Source organism: Gadus morhua, chromosome 12 (assembly GCF_902167405.1).
Source record: "Gadus morhua chromosome 12, gadMor3.0, whole genome shotgun sequence".
In the NCBI taxonomy this organism is placed as follows: domain Eukaryota; kingdom Metazoa; phylum Chordata; class Actinopteri; order Gadiformes; family Gadidae; genus Gadus; species Gadus morhua.
In genome coordinates, this window is record NC_044059.1 from 1,391,605 (window position 1) to 1,410,439 (window position 18,835).

Genomic DNA, 18,835 nt, shown 5'->3' on the forward strand with positions numbered 1-18,835 from the left:
CCCTCCTCTGTAGTCTTCAGAAGACTTTTGTAAATGTATTTTGGGATGGTTATCATTGGCTGGCCCCGGGGGTTTTGTGCCTGCCAGTGGCTGAAGGAGGGCAGGGACTGATTCACCTAGCAAGTAAGGTCGCCTCTTTGAGACTACAGACGGTCCAATGTCTCCTCCATGCGCCTGACGGTGTGCTTTGGGATTCCTTTGCGCGGTCTGTGATGCATTGGGGCTTTTTCACTGGACAGACATTTTTTTCTGATGAGGAACAATCAATGGATACAAGGGTTTCATTTTAACTATTTTAACTGTGTCTAGAAAACAAGATGAACATTATGGTACAGAAGAGACCCCTTTTTTTATTTCCTCATGCCTAACCAGGAGAGAGTTGGGGATAGCTAGATCTCGGCTTTCATGGGAGCAGGCATGACCAAGTTGGGACACCTGCTAGACCGTGAGAAAGGAAGGTCAGTGCCCTGGACTGAGGTCTCTGCGCCTGGTGGCTGACCTGTTGGGCAGGCTCAGGGTCTCGCTCCCGACCAGCCTCAGTGCTGCAGCCAGGGCCGGCGCTCGGCATAGGCGACCTAGGCGATCGCTTAGGGCGGCAAATGTGATTGGGGCACCCTCTGCTGGCGCCCTTAATTAATTAATTAAAATATACAAAACAAGCTAAATGAAACGGATAAGGAAGGGGGCGGGGGATTAATTGTTAGGGCGCACTGAAACCCTCACCGTAGTACACAGGACAATCCCCCCCTCCCCTCCCCTGAAGTCCAGTCCAGGGCGCAATTTAATGTCGAGTCGCCTAGGACACCAAAACGGCCAGCGCCAGACCTGGTGCAGCAAGCAGCGTGGTAGCTGGAATACAAGAAAGTGTGGTTTTCCCTGATCTTTGGTTGTCTCCAAAGTGTGTATCGAGAGGAGAGGGACACCTGCTCTCCAGATTGTTGCCTTTGCTTTCTCTTCTGCAGACATTGTAGGGGAAACTTGAGTTTCTGTTTAATCAGTATCTGTTAGTATTTTCAGTAAGGTACAGTAAGGAGAGAAAAGGAAAATGAACACTGGCAAATTTCCTTCTCGCTCTGGCAAAGCTGGCCATCTATAAAACTCACAAGACTGAGAAGGAGGAGGGCAATGGGAAGGATTTAGTGGGGATATTTAAAGTGATGGTCAGGACCAGGGTGGCAGCTGATTTTGCATACTATAAGAAGACCGATGAGTTTTTGTGTTTCAACCAGCAGTGGTGCATTGGTGGTGTCATATGCTCAGTGGACTCCACCGAAGGAGTCTCTTTCCAGTTTTAAGAATCAATCTCTCTCTCTCTCTCTCTCTCTCATAGATATACAAACATGCGGGCACACACAGTGAGTGTGGCAGTGCTCTGCAGGTGCCTCACAGTCAGTCTCGGCCCTTCATTAGGGAGTAGTTAGAAATGAATGAACCATCCCAAACTTACAAAATGCATAAAGAATTGTGATGCATGCAAATGTCTGTCAATGTCCACATGTCAACAAGTTAAATAAATAAGTCCCCCAAAAACAATCATCATTAATTATGCTCTGGGAATTGCTCAGAGCAATCTCATGCCACTAAAGAGAACACATTAAAGACCTATAACAAAACAACAATCAAAAAAACAAACACAAAAATAAAGGCTTGCATTTAATCTTCATGCAGTTCTCTGTACCACGGAATAGAACCACAGCGTTCCGACACGAAGGCAAGGCTGACTGCTCCCCTGGCCGGCCAAGGGTTCAACTAATCCCCCATTCATGAGCCAAATACCATCTGTGTTTGTTCGGCAACAAAGGGGGCACTTGTTAATGACTTTCCATGTCTTCACTGGGCCAGGGCTACAATAAGCAGCTGAGTTTGGAAGGTCGGGGGGGGGGAGTGAAGTGTGTTGTTGTGGAGGGGTGTGGGTGAAGGAATGAGCTGGCAAAGCTGGTTTCAGATCCATAACTGTGCTGAGCTCTCCCTTTTACGTGGATGACGGAAACATCATGGTTCCTGTCTTTTATTCAATCCAAGACATGCAGGTTTCCTCTTGAAAAAAGTTCCCAATTGGTCCACTGTACTCTTAAAGGGAAACTTTACCCATTTCCATTAAGCTTTGTATCCTTAGAAAGAAACCCACTCGTATTTTTGAATGGTCGTGCATCATTACCTTTTTTCTGGAGAGATCCACATTGATTTTCAACACTATCTGTTTAAGATGACGCAATATGACGAGGATTCTCGTAAGACTACAAGCACTAGTCCCACCCCCCTATAGGGGGTGGGACCCACTGACGCTACAGACCTATTAGAGCAGTGCCAGTGGGTGGGACTTCACCAGCAGAAACTAACATCCACAGCATCTGAAGCTAAGCTAACAGAGGCTGTTGATAAAACTGAAGTACAATGGCGGAAGGTACAGGATCTGACAAAGAAGATGGCCCCATGCAAAATTACACCATTTCGAAAGAAATACAAACGAGGACTAATTCACTGAGTTCACCAACTAATACTCTTCACTAGAAATGTTGTGTGAAATGATTTTCAAGCAGTCTTGCGGTATCAGCTTGGTAGATGGAACAGCGAGGTGTCCGATAGGCGGAGATCTAGATCAGCCGGAGTGGCCAGCGAAGCTGTGCATCTAGGTGCATGCTGGGAGTTGTTGTCTTCAATCCACAAGCGCCAAAAAGTCCCTTTCTGCTTTTTCTCAGTCAAGACGGCACCAAATTAGAATTTTATTTTATTATTCGACTACATATAGGACCCAATTTCAATACATATTCATGCCTCCACTGGTGAAATGCTCCTTTAATAAGACAGGTCTTGGTATATGGTGTGCATGGTCAAAGTATCTATGGATACTAATTTTATTCCTTTTCTGTATCCGGAGATAAATTGGGAGGGATTATTTCTGCACTTTAAGGCCCCGCTCAATGCTGACCAATGACTCTTCCACAAGGCTGACCAAAGTCAAGATATTACTTCTCCTTTGGTCCATATCTACTTCATGCCAGTGGCGTTTCATTTCATTCATTCGGGGCTAAAGCCTCAGATAGTATTTAATTAGCCCTGAATCTTATAAAAATATATAAATCAACTTCCTTTTTTTTCTTTTGCTTGCTTTACACTGGAAAAAAACGTGGGGATTCCAGGGGCATCTCAAAGTAGCGTAGTCCTTGATAACATAACCAGACTGTTAACCACCTCAAGTGAATTAACCTATCCTATCTCCAGTCATACATACATATATATATATATATATATATATATTAGAGCTGTCAGTGAAACGCGTTATTAACGGCGTTAACGCAAACCAATTTTAACGGCGTTAAAAAATTTATCACGCGATTAACGGAATTATTTTATTAAAAAAAAAAAAAAAAAAAAATCTTTTTTTGGCTCAAAACAAAGAAGCAGTAGCCTGACTGCTATGTTCAAATGACATTTGTTCAAAGCAGTCGTTTAATTGCACTATAGGCTCTTTTTTTGTATCGTCCTGTTTTGATCAGTATATGCCAATGTTGTTATCAATAAAAAATAATTTGCACAAGGCAAGCCGATGCACTTCACCATGTTGATAAGAGAATTACAATGAGAAGAATTCTGGGACAAAAAAATCAAGGGATATTTAGCATAGAAAAATAATTTGCGATTAATCGCGATTAATCGTGAGTTAACGATGACATTAATGCGATTAATCACTTTTAAATATTTTAATCGCTTGACAGCTCTAATATATATATAAAGTGCTGTCAAGCGATTTAAATATTTAATCGCGATTAATCGCATTAATGTCATAGTTAACTCGCGATTAATCACACATTTTTTTCTATTCTAAATATCCCTTGATTTCGTGCTGCTAGATCAGAGAGTGTGTGAATAAAATATATTTGGCAAGATGGATATAGGAAGAGAGACCCGCAGTGAATTCAACCCGGTCCACTTGACATCGGGTAGGTGCATGACAGTGGCAGGCCTACCGTAAAACTTCAATAGCCCAGGCTTTTATTTTTTTCAATTTCTATACCGTACGTAGGCCTATACACATTACCAGGCTATCGAATAACGCCTACACACACACACACACACACACGGTGGGGAAGTGGTAATCGGGAGAGTCGGGAGAATTCCCGGTGGGCCGTTAACGTTTTGGGGCTGTCTAGAGGGGAGTAACTGAGTGGCCCCTCCCAAAGTGGTACAGCCCAGGTGGGCCTTGAACTGCGATTGGTCAAAAAGACGTAACAGCTAATGACAACAACTCTCGTGTAGGCTCGAACAGAGTGACACAAAAACACACGCACACTTTTAAGAAGTTTTTCACCCGCTCCCTATCCTTGATTCCCCCAACAAGTTTGTGCGGCGTACTTGTTGTTTTGTTTGCGGTGTAGCTAGATCTGGTATGGTGTTGTAGTTTTTCTAACGTGACTAGTTGTTGATACTGAAGTCGAAAAAACGACAACGTTTGCCAAGCCGGAAGAGCGTTAATCGCGCGATAAAAAAATTAACACTGTTAAACTGACAGCACTAATACACACAAACACACACACACGGGCTCGCTTTGGCCTTACCTCAGAGATTATCCATATCAGGCCCGGTTTGGCACAGCACAGTGCTTTTGAAATGATATTGGAAACTCAATTCAGCTCGGCATGGTATGACTCAGCACATCCAAAAGTGAGAATGCAAAAAATGGTGCGTTTGTGAATGCACACTCGCACACACAAGTGTAAGATCCATGACCATCACAAACTGACATCTCCCTTATTGCAGTTAACAATAACACCATTGACCCAACTCCAACAAACACACACACATGAGTGAAGCAGCCACCCTTTTTCAGCTGAGCAGGGTACATTTGAACGGTGAGAAAAGACTGACAGTCACCTCCAGCACTGGTGCCCTTTTTTCCGAAGCCGTTCAACTGTTAACTGTGTTTTCTGCCCTGCAATGCAAATGTATGCCGATCAAAGCATCCGCATGATAGAAGGAGGCCCACAAAGGGCCTCTTCCCAAAACCAACAGCCGCTCCTGTCGCCTTCCTCTTTCACTGTGGGAAGGGAGGTGGGAGAAAAATCATGACCATGTTTCTCCTCCATGAACTCCAACCAAATACTTTCTGTACACCCTCTACACCCATCTTAAACACCTACCTTCCCCATACATCACAGAGAGTGATGCATTATGCTTAAAGTGACAATATTATAATACATATCATAATCTGATCATCACACCGAATAATAAACTTTTATAAACAAACCCTATTGTATAAAAAACAATCAAATACTTTCTACCTCTGATCCCAAGACCGAGGAATGGAAGGGACATTCTTCGACCTCCACCACAGCTCCACAGCCTTGGAGCCATAACACAGTCCAATGAGATAGCTGGTTGAACTACAGGTGACTGCAACTCATTTTGTTGGTCAAGAGTTGGTTGTATTCCTCTGTATGGATCCTTAACATAATTTTAGAATATAATCTGAGCCTGTCAAAGTCTAAACAAGCACTTTTAGAGGACGTATATTAATGGGGCGCTATTGCCCTGAAGTATTCAATTGCTTTGCCGTTTTTGAAGATCATAGCTGCAGCGTTTTTTTGCTGCAAACCCTTCTGGACCAATGCAAAAATTGTTGCCCACAACAATACCAAAGACGAAAAAAAAATCTTAAATTGGGAGCCAAGTGGGACAAAAAAAAGATAAATATATATGCGTGTGTAGATTGTGCGCCAGCATAACCTGAACTGTGATGTTGGTTAACTACAAACAGAAAACTCCTCGAAATTTTTGCAGACAGTCAATGCAAGCATGCCTTTGCTGTGATCGTTATAACCATGGTGTTGATGACTACAGTTACCTGTGATGACATTGATGTCGGGATAGGTGTTCTCCCACAGCTCTGTGGCAAGGCTGTCTCGCTCAAACGCCTCCCGTAGCTCCTTCTTCACCACCGCCGAACCACAAAGACGGTAGAGACCCACCACCTGGAAAATCGCGCACACACACATACACCAATACACACAGAAACAGACAAAGTAGGTCAAGCTAGGTGGACATTTTTACAGCCCTATCGATCAAGTCTACGTCCGTCCAAACAATGTGCTATTGGAAAAGGCCTAATATTGAATGACAACTTGGCTAGAACGCAGGAATGTGTGGTGAAGTCCAGCAGTCTGAAGTCCAACTCAGGATAAATTAGTTATGTTGTGTGTCACTTAATGGGATAATTAATCGCGGGACCCATTTTAGTTCATTTAGATTTGTTGTTTGGATTCCTGTAAAGATATCGAAGCATGACATTATGTGATTAGACTCCAAAACCCAATTCAAACGATTCATTTTAGCAGTGAAAATACATTGTATCCTAACATCAATGTCTCAAAGACGCAGCTTCAGCCAAACAGTCCCCAGGTAGCACAGCAGGTGGCAAGCCGCATTAGCCGTTTTGGGACTTGTTGAAGAAATGGCAACCAACAAGTAAAAGTAACCCTGCCAACTCATGTACTCACAACTTACATAACAACACAAAAGCACTGTGTCCACTGTCCACCCAGTTCAACTCACCCTTAAAGTGGCATAATGCCACTTCTCTGCAACAAAGAGAAAAATGTTGCTAAAATAATACGAAATACTTATACTACTATACTATAACTATACTATAAATATGACACAGGAGATGGAATTTCCTTTAAGACTTTTTATTGTGCATAATCATCAATATCATTATTATCAGAAAGGAACCAGGAACCATCACCTTATCATGTCGGAGGTTTGTTTGAACCTGAGGGCTATCTTGTCTGGAGCCTGGGGCTCCTGGTAGGGTCTCCCATGGCAGAGTGGTCTCAGGTGAGGGGCCAGCCTAAGAATGGTTCACAAAGATTCCATGGAAAATAGAGCAAGAGGAGGAGAGACCCTGAACGGAGGAAACCCAAGGCCCCCGTCTGGAGCCAGGCCAAGACGGAGGGCTCGTTTTTGAGGGGCTTGCCACGGAGCCCGGCCGAGCACAACCGCCCGCTCCGGCCTGTGGGCCGGCCACTCACAGGAAGACCTGCTGGGGTAGAGTGCGCTGCCACATGGCAGAAGCTGGCCCTTGGGACGTTGAACTTCACCTCGCTGTGGGGGAAGGAACCGGAGCTTGTGAGGGAGGAGTGGGAATGGTACCAGTTAGATCTGGAGGGGCTTACCTCTAAGCACTGTCTCAGCTCTGGAACCATACTCCTGCATAGGGGTTGGACCGGGCTGGTGTGAGGATACTCAGAAGTGTTTACCCCATTGGACGAGAGGGTTGTCAGGAAAATAGTCTGACTGACGAAGGAGGCCTTCCGGGATGTGTTATCCCGGAGGAGGATCGAGGCAGTTGCAGAACTCAACTGAGGGGATAGTCGGACGGTAGAAGGAGCACTTTGAGGAACTCCTGAATCCGACTAACACGCCCTCTATGGTAGAGGCAGAGCAGGAGGCTGATGGGGGTTCTTCGTCAACTTCCCTGGGGGAAGTCACTGAGGAAGTGAAACAACTCCATAATGGCAAAGCCCCAGAGATTGATGAGATCCGGACAGAAATGCTGAAAACTCTGGTTGTGAAGGGGCTGTCTTGGTTGACACCCCTCTTCAGGCCGTAAGAGTCTTGGACAGTGCCGAAAGAGTGGCAAACCTGGGTGGTTGCTCCCCTGTTCAAAGAGGGGGACCAGAGAGTGTGTGCCAAATACAGGGGTATTACACTACTCAGCCTCCCTTGTCAATTCTACTCCAAGGTGTTGGAAAGGAGGGTTTGGCCGATTGTCAAACTTGAGGAACAATGCAGATTCTGCCGCGGAGGTGGAACCACAGACCAGCTTTTCGCAAGGATCCTCGAGGGGGCCTCGGAGTATGCCCATCCAGTACTACATGTGTTTTCAGGGCCATCCAATCTCTATACTCCCAAAGCGAGAGCTGTGTCCACGTTCATGGTAGGGAGGTGTTGCAGTTCGGTGAGCTTAGGATCTCATCACTGCTTTTTGCAGATGATGTGGTCCTGATGGCATCATCTGCCTGTGAACTTCACCACTCACTGGATCGGTTCGCAGCCGAGTGTGAAGCGGCTGGGATGAGGATCAGCACCTCTAAATCTTAGGCCAAGAATTACCTATATGTAACCTTACACAAAGTAAGTAAGTTGAACAGGTCATAACAGGCTCCTTCAATCCAACTCTTCTTGCTTCTCCCCCCCCCCCCCCCGTTTTGTTGGAAATAGGCCAGACTACCTGGACATCTCTCCTACATGTGTCAGCCTGGAATTTGGCATAGCAGACCATCTGCTGCAGTTGCCCTGGCAACTCAGTCAGTGGGCTGTGAATGGCAGGTTGAGACCAGGTCGGTTATACACACAAAGACATTCCTTCACAGCCTTTATATGTTTTGCCACGGACCACTGTCTTAATAGTTTTGTTACACATCCATCCAGGCAAACTATTGAGGGAGTGAGTGAGTGAGTGAGTCCTGTGAGGTGGGCAGTGTTTCGAAACCCTTAAACGAATGGGGAAAAGAGAACGAGAGATTAGGCAGGGCCTTAGTTTTGTGCGTGAGTAAACACAAGTCATTGGGTACAATGAACAACAAGTCCATTGAGGAAAATAAAAAAGAAACCCTTTTTCTATGGGGCTTAGAGAGTCACAGAGCACAAACAAGGAACAGCTGGTACCATTGACGAGTTCCTTCCTTCACTCCTGAGTCCTGCTGCCGGGCAACACCCACTAGCAGCAACTAGCTTGTGAATGTTAAGGCCCAGAGAAACAACAATGAATCAGACAATCCAACTTTCTAGACAACAATGGCAGCCAGCATTGTGTGACTGCAGGACTGATATTGTCTATAGACAATATTTCCCACTGAGTTTTGTACCTCTGCAAGATAAGAATTATCCTCACCACACACACACACAGGACAGGAAAGAGACATCGGTCCTCAGCTCTGTAAAATAAACTACGACACACACACACACACACACACACACACACACACACACACACACACACACACACACACACACACACACACACACACACACACACACACACACACACACACACACACACACACACACACAAGTATAAACCGTCCCCAACACATAGCAGTTGCCAATTATTATCCAACTGGCTACAATGTCACCACCAAAACTGTGCTAGGGCTTTGTAAAAGGGAGGGGAGAGAGAGACACAACTTGGATACCTGTTTGGGACGAATACAAACAACATAACAATAGCAGCAGCAGCAAGATATCTGGCATCCTGCGTCCAAATCCCCGTACCCTCCCACAGACCTCACCCTCATGGTCACTAACCTGGACACCCCCTAAAACCTACCCCCTAGTCACGTCATCTCCAACAGGGGACAAACACAAACCCACCTTACACCTGACATTTGTAAATCGCTGATATTTCACAGCTGAACAACTGTTTTCTTTGTTGTATAATGGCAGATTATTATATGATTGTAGCATATACTGGACACCAACGACACTTAGATATTAGTGCATGCATGTGTTGGATCCAAATAGAAAGAAAACGTTATTATATTCATGCTATCAACTTACATGTCAGAAATCCACTTGAGCAGGTTCAACTATGGTTTATGTCAGACATTACATGTAACAACCCAGAAAACACCACTACAGAACACAGCAACAAGAACTGCAGGCAACTGGCGGTTACCTAGCAGTAACCGTGAAATGGGGATGGGGAGAAGTGTGTGCTGCTTGACAGATGAGCGTTTCATGGGACTTACTGTTTAACCCAGCACCCTCTGCCCCTGGCATGCCCCCCTATAGGGAGCTACCACAACCAATGGCCTGACAGTTTTACTGCCAGTCTTGGCCTTAATTAGGAGGAATAGGATTCTCTTATTCCTCCTGCACGCTAGTGGCAAAAGGGCTGGCTTTCGCTCACCCTGGACCAACTCGCAAGGCTTGAATGGGAGAGATCTCTCTCCCTCCCTCTCCCTCCCACACATCCCTCTTGGGCTCCTCCCTGCAGCTCTCCCCACTCAGCTGGATACAAAGGCCACTCTAAAGGCATAGAAGGAAGTGCAAGCACCAGGGTTGTGGTGTTCTGTTCTGTCTGGTTTGTTCCATGAGTGTGGATATAGGACACTCTTTTATGCATCACCAATGGCTGCAGGGCCAGAGTTTTTTACTAAACAGGCTTACTGTACTTTATGCACTAAATGCCCTTCCCATTAGCGACACAACGTCATTAAATAAACCTGCCGCATGGCAGCATCATTCAAGGTAATGTTAAAGTTTTGTTTCCATAACTCCATTACTTCAGAATTACTATTGATAATATTTTCTTCAGACATGCTTCAGCTCAGGTTATTTAAGGGGTTCTGACTCACCTGGCAGCCTCTATTCTCGATCTCAGTGATGCACTTGTGTATGAGCAGTGGCACCAGGAGCCCCGTGCTCTCCCGCTCCACCACGCGCCACGCCTCCACGCCAAACACCCGGCGCTCCCGGCTGCCGTCCCAACCCCCGTCCAGTGAGTTCTGCCAGTGCTCCATCAGGTTAAGCTTAACGTAGATCAGCCCACGTGGCTCCAGCTTCACGGTCAGCTGGTGGCTGCGTGTTACACGGAAAAGCGCCGGCAGCACAACCATGCCGTGGCAGCAGACGCGGTTGCGCTGCTTGGGCGCTGATTCCCAGCTGAACACCACCAGCTTGAGGTGCTGGGCGTTCTCCAGCTCGATGTTAAACGTGTGGTCCATCTCCAGGAAGCTGGTGCGGCAGGTGAGCAGGGCAGTTCGTGCCTTGTTCACAGAGTCCACCTGTATGGCACAGTAGACATCACGTGAGTCCACGCGCGGTAGCTTCAGATCCTCTGCGCCATAGAAGTGTAGGCTCATCAGCCCCGAGATGTACTGGCTGCACTTTGGCTGCAGGCTGAAACTGTATGGGCGGAAGGCGTCGATGTCTAGCTCAGTTCCGTGCAGCTTTGGAGGGCCCCCCCCTCCGGCAGCAGTCCCCGTGCCCCCAATCGCCTTTTCGGCTCCCACACTCCCGGGACCCAACTCCTTACACTTCCGCCCGCTGCCCTCCGTGCAGCCGCGCTTCCCAGACTTGGCGACCAGCTCGGGGGTGTCTCCGTCACTGAGATAGCCACCTTTAATGGCAGACTTGGACACGCCACTGTTCTCCTTCTTGCCGTAGTTGTGCTGGGTGGAGACACTGCTGTCCAGGTGGTAGCGTGAGATAACGTTGTGGCTCGCCTGCCCTCCTCCACCGGGCGTAGAGAACCTGGGATGTCTCGAGGAGTTTGCCATAGCCTCGGGACCCGAGCTTTTCAGCCTAAAGGAGTTGGCCCTGGTCTCTGATTGGCTGCCTCTGTTGCCCCCGCCACTGCTGCTGTTGGCGTTGCTGGGGTACCCCTTGACGCTGAGCTTACGACTCAGCTCCGGAAGCCTCTTCATCTTCATGGAGATTTTCCTGACCGTGCGTGGGGACTTGATCTTGTCAGGGAAGGACCAGTTCAGGGAACTGGGCTTCTTGGCTGGGTTGGGGCTGGAGGGAGGCGAGAACCCAGCTGCCTGGGGATCATCCGAGCCTTCTGCAGAAGAAAACATACAACATGAGGACGTTAATAAGTCACTACTTACATACTATCACTGAAATCCATTTTTGAAATGTACCAAATGTATGATGCCAGTTTAAATACAATTATTGATTTGAATCTCTCATGTACACACCCTAACCACAGTCTTAACTGGGGCGTTTGATTATATTATTATTATGAACCAAGCAAAGTTTATGAAATATTAAAATAGGTTGTTTTCAAATACATCTTTGAATTAAAATCTGATACATTGCTATATGTAACGCCTTCGATGGCAATTCAAAATTACAATGCAAACTGTTTTAGTATCATGAACAAGAGATGGGTTACGCATTATTGTGTTCTTCAATACTGCTGTGAAATTTCAAAAAGTACTCTGATAGATGGCATAGATGCGCATTTAGATTAAGATTAACATTTTGGAGAAAGAGAGCATGGAGGGTGGGTAGGAAGAGAAGAAGAAAATGAGAGGAGAACGAGGGATTATATGGCTAGTGGAGGGAATTTTAGGCTTCCTCAGCAGAACTCCAGGTTCACAGTTACAGTTACATTGGAATTTGCCAAATAACGAGGGGACATCGTAGTAAATTTTAAATCGTCAAAACAGAGTGCCCCACTCCCCTTTTAGGACAACTGGAACTCTGCTAAGAAGATTCACTTCTTGACTAGCCTGCCACTTTTTCGCACATTATAAAAAAGGTACTTCAGGGGTCCCTTGGGTTCCTCGTAGAAAGGGAAGGAGCCTGTCGTGGAGGATTAAACAAGGACTGAACTGTTGGTTTCTTTAACAGCATCCATGACTTTCGGCGTACATTGTGCTCAAAGAGAGGATCGGGTATATACACTCGCAAATAACAACAGTTAGCCAGGCACTCAGAGCTCTAAGTTAGAAGCACACACACACACACACACACACACACACACACACACACACACACACACACACACACACACACACACACACACACACACACACACACACACACACACACAGGCCCCCATCCCAAGTCACCCTGTATCTGACGTCCAGGAATGTAGTGCTGTTGAAGTCTCCTTAACGTGCCGAACAGACAGGTGCGGAGAAGCATGGTCTGGATGGGTGTGTGTCTGCACGTAAGTGTTTATTAGTGTGAGTGAGCATCCGTTATTATGCGTCGGGGCATGTTAGCATGTGTAAGCAAGTGCATGCCTTAACCCCATTGGGAAGCAATGCGTGTGCACATTCTCAGTTCAGGGTATATATGTCATTTGTGTTTGCACAATGTGCTTTGGGGGGGCGATACTGGGCTTTGCTTGTAAAAGAGTGTCAGAAAGTGAAAGTGAGTGAATGAAATCCAGTGTGGGTTTAGAATATACAATACCTAGGTACAGACAGACAGACGTCCTGATAGACGTCGGAGGTAAACAAATCTGCTGTCCCTGTAAAACCCTTGAGTTAAATGGTGTGTGTGTGAGTACGAGTACGCTTACAAACATGGGGATTGTACATAGCGGGATAAATGCCATAGTTGTCCCATGGTTTCTGCAATCTGTGACTAGGGCCCCAACCGACACTGGACTTTCTTTCCCTCTCCGCCTCCATCTCTCTCTCTTAGCTTCAACACATTCAGCAGCACAAGGGGCCCTTCCTTTGTAAGTGACGCCCAGGACACCCAGTGTGTCATGTACATTGGAAACAGAATCCCTGCTACTAGAACAAGGCATGCAGGCTCTCCTCCTCCTAGCACAACATGGCCCCCTGCCAAGGCCATGCTCATGCAGTGTTGGCCACCCTGCTGCAGCAGCAGGAGCAGCAGCGGCAATTCCAAATAAATGGTAACTGTAGCAACAAAGTGTCAACTAATTCAAGGCCACTCTGCAGGGAAGTACAGTCTTGATAAACTGCTGCTGATGATGATTGAAAACCAAACATGAGAGTGGTAAAGGCTCTGTAATAAGTTGCATCTTTACAATTCTTAACTGTTGTAAAGTAACAGAGACCATGTAGCCACTTTCACTAATTAACAAAATGTAATACTATGACCATTATCTCCTGAAAGTAATGCGTCTGCCTCACAGACAAAACCTGACGATTCCAATCTTCCTCTTCTAGATAGATAAGATAAGCAACACAACCCAAGCTCTCTCTCCATGTAACCCTAGTTGTTCAGGCTAATTCTAGGCCCCTTTAGGCGGCCCGGCCTCCTCACTGAACTGCACTGACCTAAACAACTCCCAGAAATAGCCCTTTACATTATGAACCATCCGCCAGAATCCCACAGCACGACGTGGGTAGAAAGATGCAATATGGACATCGTATAAACTACATCAATCACGACTCCAGCTTCTATACAGGGCATTGAGGGAACACTACGACCGGGCAATTGGCTGCAAGACCCATCTGGGGAGTATCCGGCGGCCCAGAAAAGCAGCCATCCGAACAGAGGAGGGCCATAGTCATACCAAGTCGTCTGCATCTGAACCACTTCATTAATGCAGCACTCTCTTGTTCCCATTCAATCAAGGAGGCTGCTGTCCATTTTTAGATCTTCACTAAGTGATATCTGTGCCCTCCCAGGTTGATAACACAAGTTACATCGCCAGACTAGAACCCTGGATCTGCTTCAACACTATGAGTCCATTGATAGCTCAGACATTTTCAGAACTTAGAAAAAGGTGAAAAACACATGACCAAGTGTTGCTGAATGTGAACTTTTGAATTTAGAAGCATTGTTAACCACATACAAGGAATCCATTTATTGTCCTCTTCACTGCAAATATGTACCTGCTCTTTCATCTGTCCAACCTTCCTCTTCTATTACACATTTCAGAAGACATTTCAATGTATGCATGCATGCATGCATGCATGCATGCATGCATGCATGCATGCATGCATGCATGTATGTATGTATGTATGTATGTATGTATGTATGCATGTGAGTGAGTGAGAGAGAATCCCCTTATTTCAGTTGTCTCAGGCTCCCCTGTCCCATCCCCCTTCCTCCCAACTAGACGAGAAGCACCATGTCATTCTTCTATAAAGCCAACTACATTGGCAGCAAAGACAAAGAAATATACCAACAAACACACACACGTGTACAGGAGTGAACATTGTTGCTAAGGTCCAATCCCATTTCCACCCCTTACCCCTTCCCCTTACCCCTCCCCCTTGTTTTTGTAGGGGTAGGGCTGTCCCAAATCTCATTTGGGTTAGGGCTAGGGCCAAGACGTAGGGCTACGTAGCCCTTGAAATGAAGCTTCCAAAAAGGACCACACTTTAAAAGGGAGGGCTTTGAGGAAAAGCCGACCATTAAATTTGGCAGCTGTCATGAATCCTTTTTTGGTTTGGTTTGGTTTTTCTGAGCCCCTTTACTTTATTATTTATTCTGTGAAGCGCATTGGGGACTAGAAATGCGCTATACAAGACTAATATTATTATTATTATTATTATTATTATTATTACTACTACTACTACTACTACTAGTTGTTATCATTCGGAAACACGCCTACTCTTGGCCTCTGTTGACATAGCAGTCCACGAGCTTCAAGCGATGATGACTCGACGTAATGGAGGGGTGTCTCATTTCTTAGGGGAACGTTTTACCCGGGGCAAGGGGAAGGGGAAAGGGGGAGGGGTAAGGGGTGGAAATTGGATTGTGCCTTAATGTTGATTTAGATACAATATCAAGGCAATTTTTAATGCGCCTATCTCCCTGCTCCTTCAACATTCCTTAAGCACCCGCATATCCCAAATACAGGCTGTAGAACATCGTCAATTTATATCATCGCTTGTATACCCGGTGTGTGTTCCCTCAATGTGAGAGGGAACACACAGTCTAAAGTGTTGTTCTTGGCTGTTGAGCCCAAGTGTGGGATAGCGTCACCAAAGCCACAGGAATGGGCGACAAAGTCAACAAGCTGGCAGTTCCGGAGCGAGACACGTGGACGTAGGTTGGGTGGTGCTGGTGGGTGTAGGGAGACTGGGGCTGGTTTATACAACAGCAAAGAGCACAGCAAGAACACCAGCTCAATGGGATAGTGCATTTACTCATTTGAGAAATTAAACGGGTCCAACACCAATGTCTATGGTTATTTTTGGCTAGTGTCAGCTTACCTTTTTTGTTGGAATCGGCCAACATTCTATAGTTGTTTGTGGGTGTGTTTGTTGGGGCATTGCAAGCTTCCTTAAACTAGGTTGGTTGAATGGCAGGGCATCTCGTCTCTTTTGAATACTAGAATAACATTGCACCAAACCTTTTCATTCTAAAACAAAGATTCCCTGTTTGTCGATGAACAAAACTCCTTCACCGGATTAGAATGTGCTGAACAAGCTAATCTGCTCTGCTATTATGTCAGCTCATACCTGCCTACCCGAACAAGAAAGCCCCTAATTTCAGCAGACTGATGACAGCAGCACATTTCAAAGAGGCCTGCGAAAAACCAACCTATCAAACTGTATTTAGAAATGAGCGCTCCCCCTCCGTAGTAGAGAGTGTATCTCTGACTAGCATTTGGGTACAAGGAGACTCCTCTGGGAGTGATTGAATCCTTATCCCAGAGTGAACGTCTTGGGGGGTGGGGGGGGGACGTGGATGGTTGGAACAGTGAGCCACCAACCATGACTGTTTTCCAGGTGTCAATCAATCTCCTCTCGGTTGCTTCAAGTACTTAAGGTCCAAACAAGGAAGGATCAGTGTGTGAGAGTTCATTAAATTCATGGTTTCAATTTTGTAGCAACTAAATTATTTTATAAAAAACAACTGTATATGCAATGCATATCTTTATCTATTTTAAACGAGGCCACATCAAACCATTAATTATAAATGACAGACGTGGGCTTTATTGTCTTCTGAGCAGAAGACAGTTAAAGTTAAGTTAACAAAGGCATAGCTTTGGTCTTCAGATGTACTCCGTTGGGGGAGGGGGGGGGCTGTTGCATGCCACAGAGAAGAGTCGTTTAGATTTATAATTATAAGGACAGCTCAAACAGTTAAAACTACCATGTTGCTACAATAGACACGACAACAGGTAGGAAGTCAGGAGAACAAACAAGGAAAAATAGTCCATGTCGAGGGAGTGTCGACATAACACTGGTCTGAGACAACCCAGTGGAAGAAGAAAACTTGCAGATGTAGAAGCGACACACACACACACACACACACACTTGAATAAATGTAATATAAAGAACATTAAAAAATGTTGTGCTAGTTTTCATATTTTGTGGAAGGTATTAAAGAGTCAACAACATGAGAGATGGAAGATTACTCCCTGCTGATGTGTAACTACTGTTCCACTGTTGAGTGACACTGATGGTAAATGCTGTGATTAAACAGTGAGAGGGTCATTGTCAGATCTAATAAGACCTTGTTTTGCTCCTATTTGATCTTTGTTTGGTTTTGGTTCCCAATCTCTCCGTTTTCTTATTTTCTTTACCAACTAGCAGAAACATATCTGAAGGCCTAGCAGCAGCCAGAGAAAACTAAGAGCTAAATAGACTGTGTGTGTGTATATATATCTGTGTGTGTGTGTGTGTGTGTGTGTGTGTGTGTGTGTGTGTGTGTGTGTGTGTGTGTGTGTGTGTGTGTGTGTGTGTGTGTGTGTGTGTGTGTGTGTGTGTGTGTGTGTGTGTGTGTGTGTGTGTGTTCCCTTCCTCACCCGTTGCTCTGCTGCCGGAAGCCCCCGCCTCCTCCTGAGATTTGCAAGAAAGCATCTGCCTGTGCAGATGTGGTGTATCTATGGAATGTGTGGCATTTCCCTGGCTCCCATCTCCTCCTTCACCTCCGCCAGCAATGAAGGCCAGGCCCCCGCCTTCCCTAAGCCTCTCTGGCCGGGCCGTGTTGGTGGAGGTGTCTGGCGTCCTACAGGAGCCTCCATCCCAGCACCTGCTTGGCCTCCTCTTTGGGGCTTGGCTCTCCTGCGGAGGTGAGGCCACTGGTCTCCTAGAGGGGGGGTTGTTTTTGGTCACCTGAGCTGGTTCTTCGTCCTCAGGGATGGGGTTGTACCAGATCTCACCCTCGTCATCTGCATCGTTTTCTTCAGCCGGGTCAATGCACCGGATCTGTGGTGTGACCCGGGCCTGGCCCACGCAAACCGTAGACAGGGAAACAAAGACAATAATGTAGTGATATATTTTCTGCAATAACAAATAGTCTAAGACATTCCTCGCCAACACGTTGCTCGCTGGGACCCTTTGAGTCGCACGTCATGGATGTTCCAATAGTGACAATTACTGCACTTTCCATCTGTGCAGACTGCTGTGAATGGAAATAACACTGGCCCTGCGGCCGCTCACACCTCGGCTTGGCCAAGGGTTCAAAGAGAGATTGTGCTTTCTTTTCGTTTTGTTCGACTTCTCTCTGTGAGTCAGTTTTTTTACTAACAGAAAACCTGCTTAAACGATGTGCACCTCGAAAGTTAGATTAGAGATGCTGTGTCAAGTTATAAACCTGAGAACAGTGCTCTGTTGGATTTGATGCAATGGCAGGCTTGTTAGAACTTGTATTCATAATGGTTACATATGCATTTGTATGTTATGAAATATGCTATGTGTGTAATATGTTTGTATGTTATATTTAAATATGTGATGTGTGTTTTGAGAAAATATTAAGGTGGAATCTTTCAAAATTCAATTCTAAGAGTTTAAACTTAAACTTTTTTTTTGTGTGACTGCTATGGAAGTGGAGCTTTTTGAAGAGCTTTAACTTTCACATAAGTGTTGGGCACTAGGGATGGGCCGATAGTCGATTCTATCGACGATAGATGGATTCCATCGTCGATCGTCTCAAGTAGCCGATAAAAAGGCGATAATTATATTTGAATAATTATTTTTTATTAATTTTTTTTATTTTTTTATTAATTTTTTTAAAGGCACCCAGTGCAACTTTATGTAAACATTCAATGAAAAATAAACATTCAATTTCTAGTCTTTTTTACACGTAGTAAGTTTCAATAACTCCATACCATTACATATCGACATTCAAGGAGCAAAGATGAGACGTCGCTGCGTGGTGAGAACTGATAGAAAATCGTAAACAACAACAATCGCCGGTGGGGAGAAGCCATTTTTCCATTGACTGGAAGCCTGCTTTATTTATTGTAGGTTACAAAAAATAAAGAAAATGGCGGCATTGTTGTTGTTATCGATTTTCTATCAGTTCTCACCACACAACGACGTCTCATCTTTGCTGCTTGAATGTCGGCATGTAATGGTATGGAGTTATTGAAACTTACTACGTGTAAAAACGACTAGAAATTGAATGTTTATTTTTAAGCCTCGAAAGTTGCACT

General features: G+C 45.5%; 1 protein-coding gene across 1 annotated transcript in view; it reads right to left on the bottom strand.

Annotated features, from left to right (window-relative positions):
• The window catches only part of syde2 (synapse defective 1, Rho GTPase, homolog 2 (C. elegans)), an 86,636-nt gene that overhangs the window by 44,362 nt on the left and 23,439 nt on the right, over positions 1-18,835 (bottom strand). The window contains exons 3-5 of the mRNA XM_030372742.1: positions 17,204-17,624; positions 10,356-11,563; positions 5,843-5,969 (exon numbers count right to left, since the gene is read on the bottom strand). Of these exons, the coding sequence (XP_030228602.1) occupies positions 5,843-5,969; positions 10,356-11,563; positions 17,204-17,624 (1,756 nt within the window). The remainder of the gene's footprint in view (positions 1-5,842; positions 5,970-10,355; positions 11,564-17,203; positions 17,625-18,835) is intronic.